Source organism: Oryzias latipes, chromosome 7, assembly GCF_053564925.1.
Source record: "Oryzias latipes strain Hd-rR chromosome 7, Olatipes_Hd-rR_3.1".
NCBI lineage: Eukaryota > Metazoa > Chordata > Actinopteri > Beloniformes > Adrianichthyidae > Oryzias > Oryzias latipes.
The window spans coordinates 3,879,152-3,906,540 of record NC_136243.1 but is presented as its reverse complement, the minus strand read 5'-3'; the positions used below and the strand labels follow the sequence as shown (position 1 = coordinate 3,906,540).

The following is a 27,389-nucleotide window of genomic DNA, read 5'->3' as shown; positions in this document are numbered from 1 at the left end:
TCATTGCTCAGAGAAACAAGGCAGAACTCAGCAAAAAGTCCTCCACCTGTTCCTGGAACAACTGGTGAAGTTAGAATTAATGCAGTGCTTTTCAACCAGTGTGCCGCAGCGCACCAGTGTGCCGTGGGAAATTACCGTCATTAACTGATCTAAAACATTTTCCATCTCCAGGATATCAGCTCTGTGTTCATCCAAACAGCCCCTGATAAAACACTTTGAAATTAGGAATATAAAAAGATCGTAAATACTTTTTTCTTTGTGTTTATTTCATTCTATTAAAAACATTTTGATAAGAATGGGAGTACCCCGATTTAGCTGCAGTTTTAACTGTTTTCTGAAAGGCCCCGCCCCTTTTACTGTCTCCACCAATCATTCTTGAAGGCTTAATCACATGTCATCAGTCTGACCAATCAGAAGTGGTTAAAGTCTTCACTTCCTTGTTCAGATTCTGCTCATAAAGCCGCTCAGTTCCAAGAAAAGTACCAGATAAAGCTCGTCTTTAGTGGTGTAGCTTTCCACAGAATCCGGGATCAGACCGTGAAAAGTGAACAAAACCATGAAGCTCAGAGACGCTATTTTTGCGTTTGGCGGCTGTTTACATCTCCCATGATGCATTGGGTTAAAGTGACAGCGTCTCAGCGCACAATGAGTCTCTCCTCTTAACGTCTTGTAACAACAACGAACACACATCAAACAGTTTTTGAATCTTTTCACTTAACTTTTATTACATCAGCTTTTTCTGCCACAATTATCACAAAAATGCATGTGAGATTGCAGAGGGACTGTAGATCAATACAGACTATGAGTTTCTCCTTTTTTTCAAAAATTTTTTTTACATCTTTTTTTGCTGGTTTGCCGCGGGATTTCTTTTAAGGTTAAAGTGTGTTGTGGCTCAAAAATGGTTGAAAAACACTGGCCTAATGATATCTACTAGAATTTACAGTAGTATCAACTATAAGTTAATGTTTTAGAAAAAAATCAGTAGGCATTTAACTTTCTGTTGATTTTCTAAAGGTTGTTTTACTACGTTTAGTAGAATGAATTTAAAAAATTTAGCTCATGGTTTTTGTGTGCCACCCCAAGATTTAATGTGGCCCCCTACCGGCCACCCCCATGAAAAATTTCTGGAGGCGCCACTGCCTCCACCACCAGTTCATGACACAAGCCAGTTGTAATAAAGGACAAATCAGTTCCATAATCATCAAGGCTCTTGCAGGGGGGGGCTGCAGCCCCTGGTTTAAACTGCAAAATGGCTCGCGTCGGATGGTAAGAGGGAAGACGGAGAACGTGGCCAGACCATCCGGTGTGGCGTTATGCAACAAGTAAGGAGGCGTGGGGCTGGCAGGTTCAGGCTCTCAAAGCTCTGGTAGAGACCCGTTGGAGTTGATGTTCACAATGGTCCAGGAATAGATCGTCAAAGCCATCTATTCCTGCTGCTAAGCTCTTTTTTTAAAGGCCCTGTCTCCTAACCATAAAGCAGGATGGGGAGTACAGCTAAATTGTAAATTCTGAGCTTTGTCTTGCATGTGAGCTGATGCTGCCAGTGGCCTTTAGCGGGAGATGTCTTGATTTTAGGTGACCGTTAGCAGTCACTATGATCCCAGGTTTACAGGCTCGATGAGATCATTGCCAAGCGGAAGGGGTGGTGGGTCTGGGCCATCACATCTGTTGTGACTTGATGTTGCTACAAATCATCTAAACAGGCACAACAACATTGTTTGGAGGCAGTTTTATTGTTGTTAATAATTCACATCATTGTAATCCTACAGACAGGTTTGAAGCCTTTAGCCATAGCTTATTCATGAAATGTACTTTCTCAAATACAAAATATGAAACGATTTCCTCTAATGAATACAAAAATGTGCCATTTCTTGGGGGGAGTTAGGATCATGCTGCTAATCCAGCCAAAAGTTAAGAGCTAAATTCATTTCAGGTCAAACGCCTTAAAAAGCCTTCTATGAAGGTGAGAACAGTGAAACCTTCCCACCATTACGTTTCACGCAAACAAAAGTCTTTTCCTTTTAGGATATAGAAAGGACATGGCTAAAAACGTAAACACTACATTTGACTTTTCTTTTATAAAAACAGTATAAAAAGGTGACAGAGTTTTTTACCCACATCGTTCCCTTCCGCTCATCCATCAGCATCTAGAAAAACAACCTAAACTCCTCCTAAATATGCTGGTTCTGCCATCAGAGGCACCATTTCAAAAAAAGCACACAGTCAAAGTGGTTTTCTTTATATTCTTAGGTGGTCTCTGTGCCGAGCAGCTCTGGTGGAGCGTCCAGCAGCTCGAACATGTCGTCAATGACCTGCCACAGGCAGTTCTCCAGAGGGAAATCATTGTCCACAAGGTTGACCAGGAAATAGTTGTCATGAATGTACTTGATGATCATTCGAGAAGGAGACTCATCTTCATAGAGCTTGGCCCACTGCTCGATCCACAGGGCGAAGGCCTCGTCCTGAAGAAGACAGCACAGGTCAGGAGATCAAGCAGAGGCTGACGCCCTGCTGCCACCTCAAACTGCTGCAGAGGAAACCTCTTCTCAGAGTCCCTCAGTCTTTGACAGAACTTGATGTCTGACAGATGTTTCTTTAAAAGGACACCAGTTTAAAGCATTCATTTTATGAGGCCATTTAAAAAAAAAAGAAGCTGGATTTGTTTTTTTTCTTTGCCCATGATTTCAGTGGTCTGGTGTTTCCTTCACTGTCTCACATGGGATTTCCCATGGTTCTTTGGAGGGTGATGTTTGAAGCAGCACATTTGAACCCATAATTCAGGACTGCAGCAAATGAAGCGTGAAGCTCTGCAGCAGCAGGATTTGGACTGCAATGGGTTCCTTTTTCAGGGATTAAAAGAAAAAAGATACCCTGTTTTCTGCACTATAAGACGCACTTAAAAACCTTAACTTTTTTAATTTTTAAAACGACAATGCGCCTTACAATCCAGAGCACCTTATATACAGATCAACTCTGGTTGTTCTTACTCATCCTACTTTGAGAGGTAAAACGGCGCTCCGTCAAAATGTCCGTCTGGTTTATTCTAGCGTTGCACGATAATATCGGATACCGATAATTATCGGCCGATGATGGACAATAAGACGTCATGCCGATAAGAAAAGAAATTGCCGATAAAATGGATCCGATAACTAAAAGCTTAAACTGTCGTTGCTTCCTCACTCCCCACTCTGTATTTACTTGTGTCAGCAAGGTGTCTGCTCACCCCTCCCATCCTGCAAACTTCTGTCACCTCTCAGTGCCTGAGCTTGAGAGCTCTGACTGCAACATGGCGCAGCTCTCACCCATGTGTGCCTGTTTTACCGTGTCTGAGACCAAAGACTCACTCGAAATGTGTTCAACAGAAGTGTCACAAAGAGGGAAAAGGTCAAGCTTTAACACCACAAATCTCACAAGCTATTTAAAAATTCACCACCGCGATGTGTGGAAAGAACAAGAAGCTGCCGTCATTGCTAGAGCCCATTCTGGAAAAAAAAAAGAATTTATACTGCGGGGTTTGCATCTTTAGCGCCCTGTACCAGCATTGATAGTGAGCGTTTTTTTCCCTCTGCTGCAGATGTGCTGGATGAAAAAAATCAACAGCTAACCTGACAAAAAGCAGAGATGCTATTTGTTGTCAGGAAAAATCTCCCATTGATCCAATCACGGTTAAAAAGAAAAAAACAAAATGTCATTGTGGTGGTTTAATTCTTTTTGTCATTCTGGTTTGCAAAATGCTGGAACGCCTGTTTCTGAAAAAATTATTTCTATGAGCAACCATTTATTTTGCACATCAAAAACGTTAAAGTTATTATTTTGCACTTCAGTTTCAAACAAAGCAATAGTTTTTGCTTTTTTTGTACTTGTCAGATTGGTATTTAAGGTAAAGTCTTAGTATTTGTTCTGACCAATGAAATGCACTCTCTCTGTTCACAGATGTATGGCAGACTGAAAAGACTAATAAAGTGTTTGTGCAATCTGTTCAATTCATTTGCAGGTAAAACTAGTTCTGCAAATTTGTTGAACACATAAGAACCGTTCGCTGTTACTTTGTACTTCATAATATTTTGTTCTTAACGGTTGAGTATCTGTATCCGCTTCAAGATACAGGAAAATACCGGTATCTGTTGTAAAAAGTCATGATCGTGCATCACTAGTTTATTCATGCGTTGCAATCAAGGTTGTGCGCCATCGTGAATACGCTAATGTGGCGCAGTGCCCAACTGTGTTTTTTTACATGTCGCAAACAAGGTTAGGCGTTAAAGGTATTGTAAATACGCTAACATGTCTAAGGCTTCTAACATGTAGCATGTTTCAAACAAGTTCTAGAATTACTGCAAACATAAATTTGTCTGACTGACAGACGGACTTTTTGCTAAATATGTTGTCTCACTTAATGCGCCAGACTATCTATTGATGATTTGCCTTCTAATCTGATGTTTCCTATTGAGTGTAAAACACGATAAATCAAAAATGCTAACTCTTGTTCTCCCACAGAAAATAACATTTTTTGGGCCAAAACAGCAGAACAAACATGGAGATGTTTCAAAGAAAGAAACAACACATGACTTATCCTGATCATTTATGATGATCTTAATGAAGTAGAGTTTCAGGGGCAATTACTTGAAGCTTTAAACGTGGACGTTTCCAACAGCTCACCTTCCAGAACATGAAGCTCACTGGGTCCACCACCGTGGGCTGAACGATCTCCCTGCCGGGGAAGATCCCCCACGTCACGGCGTTCGGCCTCATGTCTGCGGCATTGGTCAGGTTTTGCTCCTGCACGCCAAACATTCATGATTAATCAAATGCATCATGATGGTCACCAGATAGGAGGTTGTGTACACGTCCAACTTACATGCACATTGACTATGTGGTAGTTTACTCGCGGCTCGTATTTCTTCAGCACCTTCAGCAGAGCAGTCACATTTTCACTCGAGGTGAAAAACTCCAGATATGCCTGTGAGATGTGGGACATAGAATCAGACAAGAACACCTCCCACCCCAACTTCTCCACGGATGAATAAGGTTCAGACCTTCTGAAAGACGTATCCTCCTGCAGGCCCCCAGCCTACGATGGGGTCTGTGGAGGGTTTGCCGTTGATGTTGGGTTGGGAGTTGATGGTAAGGACGCCTCGTCTGTTCACTTTTTCTAGCTGATCCTTCAGGAGGTTGGTCTCTGGAGCCAGAGGGTCGTCGTTCCATGGTAAACACATGACCTAGCAGACCGTCAAAGCCTCAGTGTTTCAGAAGACTGATCGTCATCTTCAAAGACGTATCCTAGGCAGCAGCCAAATGACGCATGCAGGTGACTTGTACGTCTGCTTAGGTCTTCAGTGAACGCTGAGCAGAATTAGCAGCAGAAAATCCCACAAGGGAAAACTTTCTGAGTGCATCTGGCTTCAGGTTCACTCTGACGCTTTCAGGTGAATTCATAGAACAGGAGCTCACAGAGAAGCTGTAAACAACAAAACAAGAGATTTTCTCTTGATTTCACCTGTGATTCACAGTCGGTCAAGGACTGGACAGTTTCGTGTCAGCTGGATGAAAAAAGAGGGGGAAAAAAGCCCCAAAACCTAAACCATCTGACCTCAGTTGCAGGTGATCAGACTTGTCTACATGTCAGTAGCTAAATGGAGACACATTGGAACAGGGAAAAATGGTAAGAAGCACAGTACCAACAGCAATGAACCACAGTAATGGAACAAACTGATGGAGGTGTAGTAAGAGCGCCTTCAGAAGTTTACACCACCACACAACGGTCCCCTGGTGGACTTTACTGAGAGACGGAGGTCGTCGTCCAAGTGGCTTTTCTGCAGGTTTGTTTCAGCTCTTCGATAGTTTGTGGTGAACATAAAGTCCCCATCGTGGAATAGATAAAGACTTATCTATCTATCTATCTAAAGATGTGACACCTATGATTTTTAATGTTTAGTAAATGTGTGTGCCGTTTATTTCCATCTGTGGTAACACTAACCATCACCACAATTTGTATTGCCACAGCAGAGCACACAAAGTCTGAATAGAATCCGACAACAATACAAAACCCGGACTTCTACCTTGTGTCCACTCTGGTTTGGCTGAGCTGTGATGTAATTGGTGAAGACCTCAAAGACGCTTTGTTCATTTTTCAGCTCCTCACCCCACATCTGAAGAAGAGCTTCTTTCGATGATTTGCTCTTTAAGTAGAAAAGGTAATAGTCGTTCAGCTCACCGAACGCCGGAGAACTGGAGTTTCCCCTGAAGAGAAAAGAAGGACAAGTTTTTTCATTCATTTGAGCATCTTCATTCATGCCGTTTCAAGTTGTTGTCTAGTTTTGGAAGTTTTGTGTGTTCCCCGTTGTGTACTTGCTGAATTGTGTTTAAAAAAAACTCTGAAGGCAGAGACTATTTATCTGTTAACCTTCACTCAATCAGGAAAGGTCCCACTGAAATGACCAATCTCTTTCAAGGGAGTCCTGGCTCAGACAACGGCACTGATCAATACAAACATAAAAAAAAACAAACAGCACAATTCAAAGAGTATTTAAAACATTTACAAGTTAAAGATCTAATTTCCAAGCAAAACGTTTAAACTTGCTTTTTAGGACCAGATTTTTGAATTTCTAGCTCTTTTATAAAGGATTCCAGGATGAGGGCAGAGTACTGAAATTCCACTTCACCGGCTTCTGCAATGCATTACCATCTCAATAATAAGTTTTCTTTTCCTCTCTAGTTTCTCTAATTTTCTCCATGGCATGAACAGTAACTTAAGTCCTATAGATTTCCCAGGTATAGTTCAACTGCTGATTACTAGAACCAAAAGTGCCCAGACAGAAGATACAGGGTTTGATGGAAAACTAGAAGAAAATAAATAATTAATCAAGAACTATCTATCAAATAGAAACATGCCAAAGAGGTTTGACCTGTGAACCTTCGTGGAGTAAATCCTACCATCTACCGTTGGGGAACTCATCCCACTCCTGGGTTCTGTAAATGTAGCTCTTGGGCCTGGAAGCCCAGAAGATAGGCCGAACATCCTCCACCTTCCGCTTGGGATTGGCACTCACTGCCCAGGGAAGAGGCCGCCTGCCACCAAAATAAACTGAGAGTCAGGTTCATCTCTTAAATTACATTTAACCTTCTAGGAGACAAAAGTGAGACAGTGAGCAGTAGGGATGCGGTACTGAAACCGGTACCGTTTGGCACTAATGCCACGTCATCCATTTTACCAGACGGATAAGTGTCAGCCTAAACAGGATTTCTCAACGATGCGGCATTGCAACAGCGCGGACACGGCGTACACTAGGAGTGTTTATTGGCAAGAGTCTGGTGATACGATACGTATCCTGATTTTGTACCGCAACACATTTTCCTTTTTTTTGTTTTTTAAGTATGACTTAGAAAAAACTCTACTGGAATATCAGTGTCTTTAATTGTATTAAAATTGTAAAATTCAGTTTATTTAGTAATCACAATGTTAAGCACTGCAACTGTATCTCATAGATAAGTTGCTTTTACCGAAGCTAATTCATCGTGCTTTTATTTTGGTAACTTAAACTATGTTAAGGGAACAGTCAACATTGTCTGGTTTCCACAACAAAATATATTTCAGTATATGAAAAATAAATGAAATGAATATGTCTTTACCAATAAGGTCCTAAAAGTAGGATTGACGAAATAAAGTGCTGTTTATTTTCGACATTGCTTAATGTAGCTTCTCCAGTACTTTTAAACAGTTCAGGAGTCTGAATGGTACTTCAAAAATAAAGGGGGAAATTTTTTTTTTTTTTTTTTTTCCAGAAACAAAGTGTGATGATGAGGCAGCGTGACAGGATGAAGGAAACACTCTAATGTGGCTAAGAAGCTTTGTTTACGTGACAGGTGCCGCCCCATTTTCTCACATGTGGAAGTAAACACAGATTTCAGCGCTGTGAGGTTCTGCAGAACTTCGACCCGCTTTGCTGACAGCATTTTGTCTGATGCGCCGTGCATTAGCCTCTGTGCAGCTGCAGTGCTTCACTCGTTCTTATCTGAGCCGCTAAAAAGCACTGCAATCTGTGTTTCTATGTTACTGGCAGCAACATGGAACAGAGTTTCTGTTCTGTATCCACCCCAAGTAAAAACTAAGTAGTTCATGTCTCATAACAACGAAAAAAGCTGCTTCTAGCTGAGATCTTGTGGTTTTGAGGTGTAGAGCTGCTCTAAGAATTGATACAAGTATCGCCAAATGAACTATCGCAATATATCGCAGAAACATTTTTTTCCAACACCCCTAGCGGGCACTACTGCGTTTCCATGTGGCATAAAGAGACAGGCCGTGTTTCTGTCTTTCCTCACTGCCTTTCCTGCTCCAGTATTCCCTCACCCACATATGTGGATGCGCCCAGATGGCAGAGAGAAGCAAAAAGGTCCAAAGTGTGTCTGTATTTTTCCTAAGTAGCTGCAGACAACAGGCAGCAAAAACGTGGCTTGTGAGGGCGGTGACACCTGTAACCTGTTCAAACATTACGCTAAAATACATCACATTCTAGCGGAGAGGTGTGCAGCATTTGACCGTCCATGTGAGACGTCAAACGCCGCTATTGTTTCAACGGTGCGCATGCTAGCTGTAGACACATTGAGCACGTGACTAAAGTGTTGTTTATCAAAAAAAAAAAAAGAACATGAAATTTGAATAAAAAGGAGGGGTAAAAGAATATAGCTACCAGTACTTTAAATACAATCGTCATATATTAACAGGCTGAACGTTGTGCCACAACAACAATAATTAATTATCTGACATAGAATGTAAAATGAATTAAAATTCAACATTGAGCATTTTTATTTCCACTGTTATTGTTTTTTTGACGTAGGAACTGTCACCTTAAAATATATGTTATTACGATAAATATATGTTATTACGATAAATATATGTTATTACTACAAAGACATGTTAGTATTTATTGATAATTTCATTTTACTGCAGCACAGGACGTTACATTTATCGTGTCTTAAATGGTTCTAAAATAAAAAGGTTTTTATGTTCATAGTTTGTTATTTGTCTTCTCCCCCTTCATTTTCAAACAGAAAAGTATTGATAAGAATACTGGATCGATGAGCAGAATCTATAAGAGGAGTAGTACCAATAAAATCTTCACAATACCCATTCTGGATTGAATGTTCCCCCCAACATTGGGGGTGGAGATCCTGACATGTGGCTCCTCGCAGAAGTAGAAGCGAGGAAGGGTTATTGTGACCATAGTGACCTTGCTCAGAGGATTAAAGGCTTCTTGTTCCTTCAAATTCCAGCGCCGCTTACAAATCAGTCAATAAACTCCTATTAAACTGTAAAATAGAACCCAAACTGAAGTCTCCTGACTGACCTGGGATCTTCTAACCACAGGCCCAGCTGTCGGAGCACCTCCATGGTGGCCACCTCTCGATTCAACGTGTAGAAGTGGAGACCCGGTACGTTTCCAGATTCCAGCAGGACGCTGCACATTTCCACAGCCAGGTGGATTCCATAGTTACGGATCGCAGCATCATTGTCCTTAATGGGTTCGATGACTTTGGTGATGTCCTCTGGTACCTCGAGCTTTGACAGCTTTACTAGTTGACGTAAAGACTGGTAACCCTGCAAAACAAAAGGACAGGTCCATCTGCTGACTACAAGCTGATTTTACAGAAATCGGGTCCCACAAAAGGCAACAGGAACTAAGGGTGTATTCAGACTGGAAAAGTCAGTTGGTTCAGACAGAGTCCACTTAATTTGCTGTGGATTGAGCCTTGAACCTTGCGTTTGGTCTGTATTTAGACTGCCTTAAAGCGGACATTCTTGTTTCAAATCAAAGCTTGTAAACAAAACCATGTGACCACAGATCTCTTCAGTCATTTGCCAGGAATTACGAGGGCGGGGCAAAGCAACGAAAGAAAGAATAATAGAAGTCCTACAATCCTTGTCGAGATAGTTCACAGATTCAAACTTTATATTTCGGTGACCAATTTTGAACATCAGTACAAATGTCAGGCTTGACACTCCGTACTGCTGCTGTGGTCCGGTGGACGCATGGTGCAAGGCGGTTACTGAGGAGATGAGGACTAACAAGGAACGCCGATAAATGTTTATAACAGATTGTTGTGAAAAACAGTGTGCGAAGCAATGTGCATCACATTAAAAGTTGTTTTAATGAGCCTGCTTTCATCCGAACACATTGAGGAGTTGCTGGGTCTCGTCGTCATGTTACATCCCATAATGCCAGATTACGGTGGCCGTTTTGGTTCAGTAGTTCCTTTCCAAGCATGGACCCTATTCCGACAGAAAAAACTCAGAGCGAACTGAAGCTCAGTCCCATTGGAAACGAACAGGGACCCCCTCAAAGATGGGTCCAAGAGCTGTTCCTGGACCGGGACCAGGGTCTGCTTGGGTGAATTCAGACTGACAAGTTCTGGATTGTGGGGGAAACAAACTCTGGTTCACTTTGAGCGAACCAGATGAGTCCAGTCTGAATACACACTAAAATCATTTTTCATTTTGACTTTTCTGAGACAAACTTGATACAGAGAAATCCAAAAGACTCTTTAACTTTGAGTTGCTTAAATCACAGATGAACAAGTTGGCACTCATTTTCCATTTAGACAGTAGCTTTAGCCAAAACCCAAAACAAAAAACGATAACAATAAACAGTTGCCATATTTTGGACAAAATTTGACACACGTAATCTTACTACCAGACATCTTTCAGGCCAAACTCTCCCCATGTGGATATTCAGGTCAGTTAGAACTAGAGGGTAGAACCACAAGAACTCCAGAGAAACTGAAAAAGTCATTATAATCTGTAGATTATGGATAGCTGCTTTGGTCAGGTCTTAGTACATTACCAGTTACGTTCAACAGCAAACAAACTAGCTTTCAAGACTGTGTCACACTGGCGCTACGTAAAATTTGTGCATATTGCACGGATTAAAATAGGTCATACGTGAATAGAAGTGGAAAAAATTCATTACAAAAAGTGAGAAAAGTTGTGGTTCTTTGCGTGAAGTTTTTCCAGATGATAGCTACTTTTGTCACACGCTTTCAATCCTGTGGCTTATTCAAGGATGCGGCTAATTTTTTTCTTTTTTTTAATGCATTTTTTCTAACAGCCACTAGGGGTGCTCGAGCAGAAAGGGTAAGAGTGAGACAGGGGGAATGCGGTATATGTGTGAGGAAGAATTCCTGCTTTGTGAATGAATAGCACGAACAGACCCTCATCATGGAAAATGCAAGAAGAAATGCAGAAATGCATATGATGCAGCTTTCAAGTTAAAGCAATCGTTAAAAGCAGTGTGAAAAAATCCACCATCACCAACAGGTTTGGAAAAGCCGGTCTGCTGAGTGACACTGACAACAAAAGGAGAGACTGAGAGAGTGTGGCCAAGAATGTCTGATACTATTCCAATCCCACACTGAGGAGGAAGACTTCCATGGTTTCAGTGAACAGGAGGCCTATAAGTTACTGCTGCTCTCAGTGACTTTTACCGGTATGTTTTTTTTTAACCACCTCTGTTACTACCATATTATTGCTGCCATGTTACGACCGTGTCACGGGCTCTGTTTGGAAAGAAAAGCTCAGGTATATTATTAAAACTTTGAAAGCTCTGTGTACCGTTCTTTGTAAATATATCACGTGTTGAACTGTTCCTGCGATTACTTATTTTCTTTCTGACAGTGGTTGGAAAATGCAGGGAGATCCTCTCCGACTTTGGGGATCTTCCTTTGGGGTTCACTTCCCCGTTCGGAGCCTCCAGAGTGGGTTAATAAAGAATCATTTATCGTTCTTCTGGGGGAAACCTTCATTTATTACAGTTCCCCTTCCCTCTGTATATCAAACATGAACGCGCACCCCCAACACACTTCTGCGCCACCCGCTCCCTCCCCTTTCTTACAAACATGCGCGGTTTCAGCACATACACATCCTCATTCTACAACATATTTCAATGTGGGCACATGCGGCTTATAGACAGGTGCAGCTTACATACAAAATGGTTTATCCTTTAAAAATGTAATTGGTGCGGCTTATAATCAGGTGTGGAAATTACGGTACAACTAAACCGTCAGCACCATGGCTAGCATCGCGATATTTGGTTTTAATTAAAACAGTCTGATTCCCCTGGTCTGCACCAGTTCTAAGTCAGCTGCTAGGCCAGGGGTCGGGAACCTCTTTGGGCTAGAGAGCCATGAACGCCACGTATTTTTAAATGTTATTTCGTGAGAGCCATACAATATGTTTAAAACTAAACATACAAATAAATGTGTGCATTTTATATAATTTCAACACTTTTAAAGTACAATAATATTACAATAATATTCTGTGGATTCTTTTTTAATAAAATTGTTATTGTAGAGGACTGAGTGTATTCATTGAACGCATCAAGCAGAGATGCTGATTGGCCCTCAGGTCTGTCGCTCAGCCTGTCGTTGGGGAGTTTCGACCAATGGGGTTCAACAATGGGCTGAATAAGGGAAATAGGAGGGCTGGTGCAACAGTGGGGGAATATAAAGTGGGGGGGGAGCGCTCTCAGCAGGAGAGATTCAGGAGTTGCTGGATAAATTGTACTGCGTTTGTTACGGCCTGCAGTAACCAGAATAAAGAATCCTAAAAAAAGTTAAGTCTCTGTGCCTCAGTGTGGGAAAGGGACACTACATTATGCTGTTGCTACCATTAATGTGACTTCTGGTGCTGCATGGTGGTTTTGCTGATGGTCTTGTCTGGTTGATACGTGGTGAGTTTAAGCTTCAACTTGTTAAACGTGATCGAAGGTCTGAATGTTCTTTAGATGTGACAAAGACTGCTCACATGCAGACGGGGAGCCAAACATTGTCCGTACAGCAATACTCACACGCTGCAGTGTGTGGCATGTGACGGACAGCTGCTCTAATCAGTGCACCGCTCACCTTGCTGCCTGAGCCCACTACCCCTCCCTTTTTTATTCTCAAAGACAGTAGGGCGGATCTGCCAGGACGGCTATTCACAGGTGTCAGGCCGTTACAGATTTGGGGTTTTGATGCACGGTTTTACGTATTTGATGCGCCATACATCAGGCTCTGAATTGACACCAGACATTACAAACTGGCATCGCATCCGAGAGGGACTGATCTAATGAAACCTTTTTTTTTTTATTTATATAATTTGTCTACGAGCCAGATGTGGCCATCAAAAGAGCCAGATATGGCTCGGGGGCCATAGGTTCCCGACCCCTGTGCTAGGCACTATCCAAGGCAGTCTACTTGCCTTGGATAGTACAGGAACCCCGGCGGGAGACGCAGCCGGGGACATCCGCGAGAAAGGCCCGGCGCGTTCAGAATCTCAACTGCGCCCGTCGTACCTAATCGCCATCTGTGGGAAGCTGGACACCTCCCCACAAGGGACCTGACCCCCCTCCCATCTCATCCAGCGGAAAACTGCCAGAGGGTGGAAAGATTGGCCGATTGATATACCCGTCACACAATACGTGAATCATGCATGAACCGTGTGAGATTATTGCACTCTTTATATGCAATTAATTAATGATTTGGGCGTCAATTTTAACGTGATCTGCACCGTATAAAAGTTATACATTGGTGGTACATGTGTTGAAAGTCCATTAGACATACGTGGAACAGTCTCGGAAAGCCAGAAATTTGTGTACGCCTCTTGCAAAATTTACGCATAATTGTGCAATATATACATAATAATTGTGTATAAACTACGTAAAATACATATAAACTGTGTAATTCTCAACTGATCAAAAATGTTAAACCAAATTCATGTAGACCCGTCAGCCAAAATCCTTGATGGACATATGCACCTATTGACGAATGATACACTTCTAATTTACGGATATCATGAAAGGCCGACATTTCCGACATGGAAAATGTCCATAGTGGCCTTCAGAGCAAATGCTGCAGGCCCTGCTGTCTCCACAGAAACCGTCTTCCAATGAAGAAGAACCGCTCACCACATCGAGAACGTTTTTCCACCTCATTCAAAGACAAAGGAGGACAAATCAGTTCATGAAAGACGCAAAGACTTCTGAGTTCACTGGAGTTCTGTGAACATCCTTTCTATGGAACACTTACAATACAAATGACACAAGACTGGTAGGAATAAAAATACTTTAAATTTTTGGTGTTTTCAGTTTGAAACTCCATGTAGTTTGTCACAGAATTATTGGCGCATTTAAAAGCAGCTCAGATATCTGCAACTCCACCCTGAAGTCTGATAAAAAGGCGGAGAAGCAGCTGATAAGTCTGTGCAGATTCTTCGAAAAGGGTCACTGCATTCGTGGAAAGTTATTAAAGCAAGTCACATGACAAGCTGCCTGGTTTTTTACAACTGTCGTTAAAAAACCTGTTCCATAAAATACTTTATCTACCAACTCCACATAACTAAAATCAAAGGCTCCTCTTTTTAGTGCTTTTGTATTTAGTCAGAAAATATAAGCTTAGACTTTTCATGCACAATGAGGTGTTGATAAGTGAAGACACAAATGATACTGCCCTTATTCCCAGTAGAAAAAAAACATGCTTGGTTCTTCTTTTAACTAGAGAAAAAAGTTAAAACCCTGAGGTTTGACTAGTTTATCTTATGTTGATATCAAAAATGTCACTTTAAAAAAAGTATTAATGCTTTTTTAGAAAATTATTTCCCTTCAGTGTCGTTTTTAGTTGAACTACTGGGACTTTATTTGTCTGAAGAAGCCTTTGAGTTTGAAATGAAATGCATTATTTTACACAAACATTATAAAACAGCCGTTTCAGTTAGAAAGATCACTGAGAGTGAATGTACATTTCTGTCTGTTAATGAAATCATTTCAATTCATGATCAGTGCATAAACTGTACTTTTAGTGGTTTTGCTTTCTTTGACAGATCATTAGGTCTTCTATCAAATCGACTCCGTGTGCTTTAAAAAAAAACTCTTTAAACCCAGACACGGTAACTTGATTCACACGTAGGTTAAATTTACAGACAAATAATTCAAACAGGGACCGTTGTGAAGTGTTCATGTGTCAGTTCACACACACAGTGAATTCACACACATGCCTGCAGCCTTAGAACATAAACTTTCAGTCCTTCTCCATGTTTCTTCAGTGTTGTAAAGTACGCATCCTAGATGGGATTTTTGGAACAGACTTTATCTGCCACGCCTGAATCCCCATAACAAAGACGTGGGGATGCTGAGCACATTTGATTGGTTCGACTGATGACTCATCTGTTTGAACCTGCAAACTGGATTGTGATGGTTTTGGCCAAAGTTGCTGTGACTGAAGGATTTTGGTGAGAAAGGGTAATGAGCAGGACTTGATGCCATCACAGGGTAAAGACCCTGGAGGGACTGACAACACGGCCCCCTGAAGCTCAATTCCTTAAAGGAGAAGCTGTTGATGGATTTTCATATTAAACCCTGCTGGCTGCCTTGCTCAAGGACAAATCAGCCCAGATTGTTAAAGAAGTCAAACTCAAAACTAAATGCCAAAAGAACACCCCTGACAAACAGGACAAAAGGAAAAACACTTTCTAGCGTTTCTGGTCTAAAACAAAGACCAACATTTCTGCTGGTAGAAAAGCTGAATAATCACCTGGATGGGAAAAATTCCAGGTAAGATGGGACACGTGATGCCGATGGCCCTGCAGTCATCCAGAAACTTGAGGAAGGTGTCTGCCCTGAAGAACAACTGCGTGATGACAAAGTCTGCTCCAGCATCCACTTTGTCCTTCAGGTGTCGGAGGTCATCCTCGTAGCTGTCAGCCTCAGGGTGGCCTGTGGGATAACCTGCAGGCACAGAGGACAACCACCTGCTGAGGGACACTTCAGCTTCAGGGGGCTACACAGAAGGTGGAAACATACCTGCAACACAGATGTCAAAATAGTCATCAAACTCGGAGCGGATGTGTTTAACCAGGTCAACGGCAAAGTTGAAGCCCTCCTCCTCTTCCTCCCAGTCTGTTCCTATTGGATCTGTGGAGAGACGACAATTCCAGGCTTCAAAGTTCACGAGACGTCCATCACCGTTCCTCCAAAACCTAAAAACAACTCCGTTATACATTTTTGGGTCTACTTGCTCAGAAAGTATCTGCTGCTGAAAACAGAAAGTGGGATGAAGATCAGGATTTGACTCTACAATAAAAGCACATCAGAGGCTCCTTCAGACTTCATTGTTCAATTTATAGTCAGCATTCATTCTAATACGCAGATGTTCCTGATTACAGGATGACAGCAGTTCCAGCAGGAAAGTGAGACAGGATGTGGCGAACGCTCAACGTCCACAGAGACCCTGAACCAGAACCTTCTGCAGTCCTGCAGTTTGGTTCAAGCTGTTGTACTAGAGCAGGACAGTCACAAAAACTGAGCTTAAAAACATGCATAGTATGAACATGAGAGTTTTCAACGTGGAAGCCTGAAAAGCACAAATGCACACATTTACTCAGACCATTAACATATGTTGGCAAGGGTGGTGTGAACGTAGCTCACGTGTGTTATCTCTTTAACGTAATAAACCTGTGTCTCAGACATGCAGCTACAGAGCAGCAACAGCTGCAGCGCTTCTCAGCAGCCGAGGTCTGCTGCTCAGACATGCAGCCCTTCCTAGAAACAAGTCCAGCTGGACTCTTTCTGGAAACGCTGTCCAGAAACCTCCAATTCTCTACTGCAGAAACTCATCTCAGCATGTTATGCAACTAACTACATTCAGAACACAACAGACTGAGGATATCTGAAGTTCTGACTGCATTTTAGTTCTCCACTCAAAAAGTGAGTGATTGACCTTTTTCAAGAGCCTGGACTAACTTTGACACTAACTTTCTTTCTGCAGCAGCATCAAAGTTAGGCGTCTCCACATCTTCACCCTCATGGCATTTAATAGCAGTTTTTCTGTCCCTTTTTGTTGTTTAGTCCATTCACTGCTGCAGAAAGAGAGATCAGACACTGACAGAGCACCACTCACTCTCCCTCTGTCTTTCTACATTCCATCATTCATTTTAGAAGAACAGAAACACTCACTCCAGCACAGGTGTTAGCTCACCTCATTTGTCACGGTTTGTGTGACTGAATGAAATGTTTCACATCTGTTGGTCTGAAGGCATACGTATGCGTGTGTGAACATTAGTTGTATTGTATACGTGTTGACATGTTTGTGTGTGAACATTTTTGGAGCCAACAGGTATGTTTAGAACATTTGAGTGTGTGTGGACAGTAGGGGTGTGACGATAACCGCATCACCGCGGTTATGACCTCATCACTGCACTTTTATTTTTTTTAAAGTTCTGTACATGGTGCATGATTGGAACTATAATAAACTGATTAAACACATTCATCTTTGCTGATAAGTTACTATTTCTGCTAGTCCTGTGTTCAGACTTCAAGGGTTTCTGGGGGAAACCTTGTATTAATGTTCTCCTTCACTCCCTCTACGCTGCACACGCTCCCTCTTCTCACACACACACACACACACACGCGCGCGCGTGGTTTCAGCAGCACACACACATCCTCATTCTACAACAGAAGTTTCTGTCTTGCGAGGAAATACAATAAATTTACTGCGTTTTAATTATTCATTTCCATTGTATTCATTTCTATTACAAGCTGTGTGCGTTCCGGAGGATTTTGTGTTTGGGGGTGGGGGGTGTTATTACTGTTCTACTTCACTCCATAACACCAAACATGAACGCACGCTGTAAGATTTCCATGAATATCACTATATGTTTTGTTTGGGAACTATTTTGTGCAGCGCAAAGTTACGTGTCTGTATAAACAAAGGTGGAGCCTCCTGCCCCGCGTTCTTCATGGGTGTCAGGCTTCATGGCTTCCAGAAAGGTGACATAGTGTCTGCAGTCTGTTTATTACTGGGCAATATAGAATATTCTGAGAAGATGTCTGTACCAGAGAGCACAGGTGAAGCCTCACATGCAGCTAGAGAGCGGTCCACTGCGGAAGAATCAACACGGACCCCAACACACGAGTGTGCTCCTTCCTTCTACACACACAGCGCACTGACACACACACATATAGTCATTCTACAACACCTATATAGTTCGTTCATTAGTTAGATAGGTAGTAGTTAGCTGTTATTTGTTAATAAGGAATACTGCGTTGTAATTGTATTCATTTGCGACCACCCCTTTTAGATTTGCATTACTTGTAAACCTGACCGTAATGATTCTAAACATCCAGCAACTTGTTGCTTTATGATGATTCATGGTAAGATGAATAAAGTTTAGCCTAGATTACAAAAGGGGTTTATTCAAATATACCCCTAGTGTGTCAAAAGATTCATAACTGTTGTAACAGTAAAATCTGTCCAACACTAGAGGCTTTCAGCTCTCATCTGTTTGCTCAGCTGTTGGAAATGGCAAGTTAGTAGGAAAAAAAAAGCATCTTGAAGATGGAAGTGATTCAAAGTGACAAACTGCATGAAAGAGCTTTTCGTCTGAGGATGGTCAGGAAAAAGGACGACTGAAAACCAAAGTCCAATGAGAAACTAACCACAGAGCTCCTTCCAAAGACCTCAGGAGAGTGTGGATTCTGAGAAGAACAGGGATGAGTAACATTTTAGTCGTACCTCCTCTCAGGGCCATAATGTTCTTCAGACCCAGGTGTTTAGCTTTAGCCAGGTAGCCTGTGATCTTCTCCTTGGTTTGGTTGCAGCAGGTCAGGTGGAGAACACTCTCGAGGCCACAATAGTTGACCGCAGTGCTTGCAATCATCATGGAGGAGGTCTCCTTATCTGAGCCAGGGTCTCCTGCTGGGTGCCAGGTGACATCGATGAACAGGGGCCCTCCAGCACCCATACGGTCAAATCTGTCAATGCAACACATGCACTTAGGCAGGTTGAAAGGTTTGCCTAAAATTGACATAATTCTGATTTAAAGGTGTATCCAGAGCCAGTGCTGAAATCTTTATTCATACTTTCATGAAATCTGCATTCGACTACTGTAACCCCCCTCTTTCTGTGGTAGAGAAAAACACGGTTGACACGGTTGCTGGTCCAGAACCCAGCTGCACGCCTTTTGACTATAACCAAGAGAAGGAACACATTACACGGATTCTCATGTCCCTGCTTTAGGATCCATTTTAAGATTCTTTTACTAGTCCATAGGAGTCAAGATGGTCTTGGAGCCTCTTTTTTATCTGAATTACTTTTAGACTATGAGCCTCCAAGAGCCCTCAGGTCCTCAGGTGCAGGACTGTAGAGTCTGAACAAAAACCAATGGCGAGGCCATGTCCCAACACTACGGGCCTCGCCTATGGGAACAGCCTGCCTGAGGACGTGAGGACCTCATCAACGGTGGAGGTTTTTAGGGTTCTAGGCAACCACAAACACTTCAGTAAAGTGTAACAAACAGCTTTAAAGTTTATTTGGTTCCTTTAAATGTCAATTTTACTAAGGGTCTCAAATAATCGCGATTAATTAACTACAGACAACTTAGCAAAAAAATGTTAAAAATCACATAAATGTGATTTTTGAATCAATTACAACTGTCTACTATGTCAGTGATAATGCCCGATGAGTTGTCCGTTATAGAAACTAATGGACGACGTAGAGGCCCGATCGTGTCAGACTGTCACTTCTGTAAAGTCCATTCATTTCTGATACAGCACATCACCCCCATCTATACATGGTCACTTACAAAACAAATACATATATTAAATCAAATTTTTGTACTTTAATCTTGTTATATTCAATGTTTCAATTGTTTTTCACAAAAAAGTATAACATTTAAAATCCAGCAGGACGCGTTGTCATGGCAACGGCTACCGACCTCGCTCTGAACGTCATGATGGGTTGAATAAAGCATCAGTTCAGAGAGAACAGTCACCTCTTCCCGCTTGTTTTTGTCCAGATGATGAAGCTAAAGTTAATTTAGAAACAAAGTCTAAATAGTTCAATTCCTTCTGTGTTTCACCTCCTCGTGTTTCCTTTTCTCCTTCTCTTCACTTTTTCTCTTCTGCTGCATCCCAGTCTTCAAAATTATGAAATGAACCAAACAAGTTAAAGGAAACTAGAAAAAACTCGTGTCTTTTCTACTGTCTTGCCGTTGTGATAACTTGTGGAATAATGTGCGAGTTTGTGGTCAATATTTTTGGATTGCTCAGAAAGTCTTTTCCTGTTTTCTGATTAATTTAATGAATGCACTCTATAGACATGATTTTTTTAAAACTCTTAACCGTTTTATATAGACAATAATCTGCCTTGGCACTGTGAAAGTAAAGGCTGGAAGTCTGTAATAATAAAAACTCTTCATAAAGCTACTTTACCAGTATTTTGATCTTTTACTGTGCAACAATACCACAAATGATGATGGTCATGATTAACAAAAAATAAACTGCATGACAGCACTAAATGTAACTGCTTATATTCCTCATAAAGACCATGGAAATGTACGTTTTGTGTAATAAACAGCTCGATCAGACTGTATGCATTCAGTACCGGGGGTTCAAATCCCAGATGGGTCTGTTCCGTTAGGAGTTTTCCGGTCAGACTCGGCCTTGGAGCTCCTCGGAACCGGGTTTGGCTGTACCCACCTGGAGATCAGGTTGACGGCCCCGCTGGCGGTGCGCGGCGGGAAGAACTCCAGCGAGAACCAGCGGTCTCCAGACTCGGTCCTCCGCCGCATCTTGTCCCGCAGCCTGTCCCCACGGTCTGAGTCCGGCAGCGGCGTGGAGCAGCGGGAGCTGTCCTTGGAGCTCTCCCCGCTGCTGTTGCTGCCGCCGCTGGAGTCGCTCCTGCAGGCCTGCCAGCCTCCGTCCACACGCTGGTTCACCATGACGGCGGACAAAGCTGGAACAGTCAGACAACCGCGACCGGAGACGGTTAGCTCTGCTTTCTGAACCCCCGCAGGCTCAGATTCACGTGCGAGCCCACCCAACCATACCTCCTCCTCCTTACGGCTGCCTCTGCACGGCGTCGGAGACGATAACGAGTTAGAGACACACGCGACTTTTATAGACGGGACACTCTGTCTCACGAGCGCGCGCACATGTGTGCGGGGTCGCTCTCCGCGCTAGCACAGACGTTAGCATGCGGCTCGTGGAGTCACGCGGACAGACCGGAGCGGCCTCGGCTCCGTGCACACGCGTGGACGGTCAGCTACACGCCGGGGCACGCGGCAGACGGAGCGGCTCTAGCGGCACGGTTTCCTTTAACCGGCACCGAATGGAAGGCTGCCGGCCGGGACCGAGCCTGCAGAAACTTCTGATGCGTTCACGGATGCTCGGAAATATGAACGCACATTTCACTTTGCTACCGTTTGTTTTTGTGTTGATCCCGTTTTGCGCAGTTTTTTTAAATAGTATTTCAACTTTACAAAAACTGCCCCAGAGTTGAGTAAAAAAATCTGAAATGTAATGAAGTTCTGCTTCTGCAGTCTTTTGCTCCGTTCTCAACATTGGAGCCTGACGACAAATTTTCTGGTGCTTACACTTTCATTACAAAACACGTATTTCAAAGACATTCTTAATGTTTACGTCTCAAACTATATTTAATCTAGGATCACGCTGGACCTGTGGGCGACTCTGACTGAAAACTGCTGCAGAGTGTTTGGGTCACGTGACATGGAGGAGCATTCTCAGTTTCATTTAGGGTTTGCAGACAGAAATGTTCATTTAAAGGTCTTTGAATTAGTGTTTTTTCTCTCTCTTTTAAATCATTGTTGTCAACAGTAGTCACAATCATCATTGTTTGACGCAATGTATGATATTATTATTAATAAAGTTTCCTGCTGATTTAACATGGTAATAGTGATACTCCTAGTTGTGTATTCAGTGTTGTTTGGACTGTATAGCTCAAAACGACGTGTTCTTGCATTAAATAATCAGGCTAACAGCGCCATTACCCGCTACATCCACACCGCACTGTCTATAAAAGCAACAATTATGAAAATTATTTAGATAGTATATCAAGACCCAACCCTAAAGTAACTTAGTTACTCTGCCTAAAATCAGACCTGTGCTTTTTTTTTAATCAGATTTCCAGCTTGGGGCAGACTTAACATCATGTATAGTCTGAGGCCCTGAAGCACTCTGGGGGCCCAGAACTGAACTCCTAAACTATTTCTAAAATAAATCTTACATCCATTATTTGACAGAGTTTTAGGGCCACCAGAAAAAGTAATATTACAAGATTTAAAGTTGTAAATTTACCATTTTTTCTCTTAAATTTACAGGATTTAAGACAAAGGACGCATACAGAGCAGCAAGTGAACGCCACGCAGCAGCAGAGCAGACCGACTAAACTTAGTTGAACAGGTGAGCTGAATGATTATTGATAATGTTCCAAATGTTTGGAAGCTCATTTGTTTGAATTACGATTTATTCATGTTTTACTTATCGATTTCTGGCTTGCAGGGTCTCTGTAGCCGTTGATGAAGCCCTCTGTACACATGCAGATATCCACCTGAATCCTTTCTTCCTCCACAAAAGACAAGATCTCTCAGACTGTGTGACGCTTCCGTCTGAGGAGGCCCAGTTTTCGACTATTTCAATGTTCTAATGCTAATATAACAGACTATTTTTTTATCCATCTTTGTTGTTAAGTGTTGAAACGAGACGTTTCATCTGGAGGAGGGGGACGTTTGTTTATATTCAAATTCAGAACACAGATGACATACACATAAAGAATAACAAAGAAAATTACAGTGTACATCAATTGCTCAAAGTAAAAGCTGGGGGGGGGGGGGATGCATAAAAAAAAAATTATAATAAATTATAAAGCTGAACAAAATTACATGTTTTAATTGCTTTTTTTGTTTGGAGTGGAGAAATAGAATGCAAGTAAAATCTAATTTGGGCCCCCAAAAAATTGGGAGCTTTATTGGTAAATTGAGTTTTGTGAATATAATACTTGGTAAGTAAATCAGGAGATTTATTGAGACGAAAGTTTAGTATCATAAGTAATAAAACCAAATAAGATGTTTTTCCACGTTGAAGTAAATGTGGATAAATGTTAGTTGTTTTTTTTTTTACTTGTCCTGTCCAACAGCTGAGCAGACAGATGAGAGCTGAGGGCCCCTTGTGTTGGACACATTTTACTTTAACAACAGGGGTTATGAATCTTCTGATACACCAGATGTATATTTGAATAGTGGACCTTACATTTAAACACCTGGGCCTTCAGTAGTGCTGTATCTGAACCCTTTGACCCCTCATTAACCCTTTTATGCCTCTAAATAAAATGAATAAACAAAACAGTAAACACATTTCATTATGCACCTACAGCCTGCACAAAATATTAAAAACAACCACATAATTTTGGAATATTATTTATTATGATGTTTATCATTTCATTCATCAAAAAAATTGGGTTATTTGAAGACAAAATTCATCATCTAATAAAGCTGCAAAAGCACTTCCTAGACAGTCACTGGGGTCATCAACATGAATATTAAAATCCCCTAATATTATAGTTTGATCAGAATCTAAGACAATAGTCGATAGGAAGTCGGAAAACTCAGTTAAAAATTCTCAATATGGGCCGGGGGGGGGGGGCGATAAATAATTATGAGTAAAACAGGTTTTGGAGTTTTCCTGTTTGGGTGACTTAAAGCCAATATGATGCTTTCAAATGAATTATAAGCATTTTTAACTTTAGGGCTGAGAAGTAAGATAGACTGTGATATTACTGCCAAACCACCTCCTTTCCCTGAAATCCTGGATTTCTGATAGTTAGCATAAGTGGGGGGGGTTGCTTCATTCAATCTAACATAGTCATCCTGATGGAGCCAAGTTTCTGTTAAGGCTAAAAGACTAAGATTGTTATCAGTAATTAACTCGTTGACTAAGAGGGACTTGGAGGAAATGGATCGAATGTTTAATAAACCACATTTAATGACATCATAATTCTGCTTGTGAGAACTGCTGTCTGTCACTTTAAGGTTTCTATGACGCGCTCCTTTCATTTGTCTTTCAGCACATAAGCTAAAGCTAGGACCTGCTTGACTTTCCCTGCATGGGTTTTGCAGCAGCGCTAACCCTAAGGGAGGCTCAGAGGAGCGTTGTACACTGCTGCTCTGCGCCCGGGTCTCGTCTCTCAACACATCAACATATGTTGGCAAGGGTGGTGTGAACGTAGCTCACGTGTGTTATCTCTTTAACGTAATAAACCTGTGTCTCAGACATGCAGCTACAGAGCAGCAACAGCTGCAGCGCTTCTCAGCAGCCGAGGTCTGCTGCTCAGACATGCAGCCCTTCCTAGAAACAAGTCCAGCTGGACTCTTTCTGGAAACGCTGTCCAGAAACCTCCAATTCTCTACTGCAGAAACTCATCTCAGCATGTTATGCAACTAACTACATTCAGAACACAACAGACGGAGGATATCTGAAGTTCTGACTGCATTTTAGTTCTCCACTCAAAAAGTGAGTGATTGACCTTTTTCAGGAGCCTGGACTAACTTTGACACTAACTTTCTTTCTGCAGCAGCATCAAAGTTAGGCGTCTCCACATCTTTACCCTCATGGCATTTAATAGCAGTTTTTCTGTCCCTTTTTGTTGTTTAGTCCATTCACTGCTGCAGAAAGAGAGATCAGACACTGACAGAGCACCACTCACTCTCCCTCTGTCTTTCTACATTCCATCATTCATTTTAGAAGCAGCATAACCATCATCAACACAAAAAAGAGAATGGACAGACCATTTGGAATGATTTAATGAGCATGCATGGACAGAATAATAATAAATAACACATGAATCAGATATTTTTAAGGGTTGCAGAGAAGGCCTTGAAGGCCCTGACAGCCCACCACTGAGTAAACCCCTTTTGTAAATTATAATAAACTTTATTCAAATTAATTAAATGTGAAACAGTTTTTTGTTGGACAGACGGAAAAGAAAATGAGGGAAGAAAACAGAAGGATTTTGGGGGGTGGGGGCCACACCCAAGCCAAGCCAGATCCCCACTCAATTGCCCATACCACACACCCCCACACACGAGCCCGGAAGACCATGCAGCGCACCCGCCTGCCCCACCTAGGCACCGGATCCGAACCTCCACCTAACAGAGTCTTCACCGCCCCCGCCGGGCATCAGAAGGCCCTGCCCCCAACCATGGCAAGCAGACAAGGAGCAGCGACGCCCGGCACCCCACCCCCCATGTCATGGAGTTAGCCATGGGAGACCAGAGAGACGGAATTCTTTCTAAGTGGCTTGAACTCTGGGATGGTATTTACTTTAAGCTGAAATGATCAAACAGCATATAGCATAACATAACAGCAGCAGGTCCTGCATGCTTTTCAGTAATGGGGTGTAGTTTAGATGCACCAATTCTGATAATTTGGGGGAGAAATAAATAGCAAGATATTTGATATTGCCTGATTTGACTGGTAGCAAGAGTATTTGCTCTGCATTACTGTTCAGTGATAATAAAACAGATGATTGGAAAAGATTTATTCCAATTACTTGAGTAGTCTGAGGTGGAAGATGTTAGTTTTTATCACACCTGTCCAAAAAATTTTCAGTGTAAGTCCAAAAAATATTTGTATTAATCATTCCTCAAATTGAAAACAGACAGAAAAGTTTTTAGCAATATCCTTTTTTAGCCTTTGCACTGACTAATTTGTTGGATAAAACCTATGAATGATCTTGAATGAAACCTCTTTCCCTTTGCTGCTTATAAGATTCCAAACACATTTGTAAGTTATGGCTGGGGATTCCCGCTGAAACGGTTTTTGGACGACTTTGTTTTGATTTCTCAAAGTAGAGAAGCAGAGTTTTCCGACAGCAGTGTCCGTCACGTGACGCTGTAGTTGGGCAGCAGATGTAGTAGAAGCTCCTTTAAAAAGATGGGTGAGGTTGAGGGAAACGGCATCAAGAACGACTGAGTCCTTCATAGAAACAGGGCTCTTATGATGAATTTATTGTAAGTGTAGAGTCAACCCTGTTGATTGAATAATTGACTAACTAATCTGATATTATTGTCAAACCACTGTTGGATAAAGACAGTTTTGTTCTTTTAAAGAATATATCTATTGTTCCAAATGTAAAATCTGTGAGGAGAAAAGTTGTGTTTATAAATCATGGACCAATAAGCAGCATCTGTTTATGAAATGAAGACGTTTGATGGGCACTTTGTCGGCTTGTAGGTGCAGAGCAGTAAAAAGTCCAGGTCACCAGCCTGTGAGAAAACAGGATTGGGAGTGAAGTTTGGATTTTTCAGAAACTGTCTGATCCAATTCATTTTACAGTCATCATTAAGGTACTGAAATCCAGGAAGTTCAGACCCCCACTAGTATATTCATCCATTAGAACAGATTTCCTGATATGATGAGTTTGTTTTTTCCAGACAGTCACATATTTATCAACAGTTTTGCTTATAAAGTTGCTGACATAAAGAGACGCGCGGCATAAATGACTCTGGAGAGGCCTGCAGCCTTGGAGAGGAGACTTTGACCTTTAATGGAAAGGTCACGTAAGAGCCAGAGGTTCAAGCTCTTTTTCATTTGATCAATAATTGGAAGAAAGTTAGTATTCCCTCTACCATTTTCAGTTTTGGATATTATTATACCAAGATATGTGACCGATGTCTTTACAGGAATATTAAAGAGTGAATCTGAATCACATGATTTAACTGGGAGAAGTTCACATTTTTTCTAATTTAACAATTGACTGGAAGCTTTGGAGAAAGACTTAATTATATCTATCGCTAAGGAAATTTGTGAGCTATCTTTAAGAAACATAGTCGTATCATCAGAGAGCTGACTGAAAACAATAGATCTACCAACAACTTTATTCAATTTGGTCACAGAGAAGCTGAGCTACAAGAAGAAATAGATGGACATTAAGGACATCCCTGTTAATTCCACGTTTTATATCAAACCTAGGTGATGAACCATGTTTAAGTTTAATAGAGCAGGTGGCCTTGTTGTAAAGAGTTTTAAAGACTTTACAGTCACCAAAACCAAATGTTTGTACTGAATGATACAGGAAGTCATGTTTTACTGTGTCAAAGGCCTAAAAGAAGTCCAGAAATAACATAAAAGAATCATCTGCAATGAGATATGATTCATCAAGTATGTCCAAAACTAAATAAATATTATTGGCGATATTTCTGTTGGTTAAAAAATCTGATTGTTATTCATCTGTTATTGAGTTAGGAACAGATTTCATTCTTTTTGCAAAAACTAAAGCTAAAATTTTATAATCATTGTTAACAGACGAGTCTGCAATTATCAATATAGAGTAAATCTTTGTGCAGTTTTGGGATGAGGGTAATAACTCCTTGGGCCATACTTCATGGTAAAGTATCACTGGAAATACTTTTATTGTAAACTTCCAATAGAAAGAGTGCCACCTGCTGGGAGAAGAACGCATACATTCTATGGAGTTAATTCAGTCTCAATAATCAGAAATGCACACAACCGGTTTTACAAATGCACACGCTCCGATTCACAAATGTCATTTTATGCAAACGTGAAAAATAAATT

The 27,389-nt window shown here is 41.6% G+C and overlaps 1 protein-coding gene across 1 annotated transcript; it reads right to left on the bottom strand.

Moving 5' to 3' along the window:
• Positions 1 to 1,714: 1,714 nt before the first annotated feature.
• Positions 1,715 to 21,185, bottom strand: mthfr (methylenetetrahydrofolate reductase (NAD(P)H)). Its single transcript, XM_011472982.4, has 12 exons — positions 20,849 to 21,185; positions 20,499 to 20,754; positions 18,535 to 18,773; positions 15,825 to 15,935; positions 15,556 to 15,749; positions 9,342 to 9,592; positions 6,931 to 7,065; positions 6,057 to 6,237; positions 5,034 to 5,216; positions 4,856 to 4,957; positions 4,657 to 4,776; positions 1,715 to 2,462 (listed from the first exon to the last, which is right to left on the bottom strand). Exons 2-12 carry the CDS (start codon positions 20,738 to 20,740, stop codon positions 2,247 to 2,249), a joined length of 1,974 nt encoding a protein of 657 aa, XP_011471284.1. The 5' UTR covers positions 20,741 to 20,754; positions 20,849 to 21,185; the 3' UTR covers positions 1,715 to 2,246.
• Between the last annotated feature and the right edge of the window lie 6,204 nt (positions 21,186 to 27,389).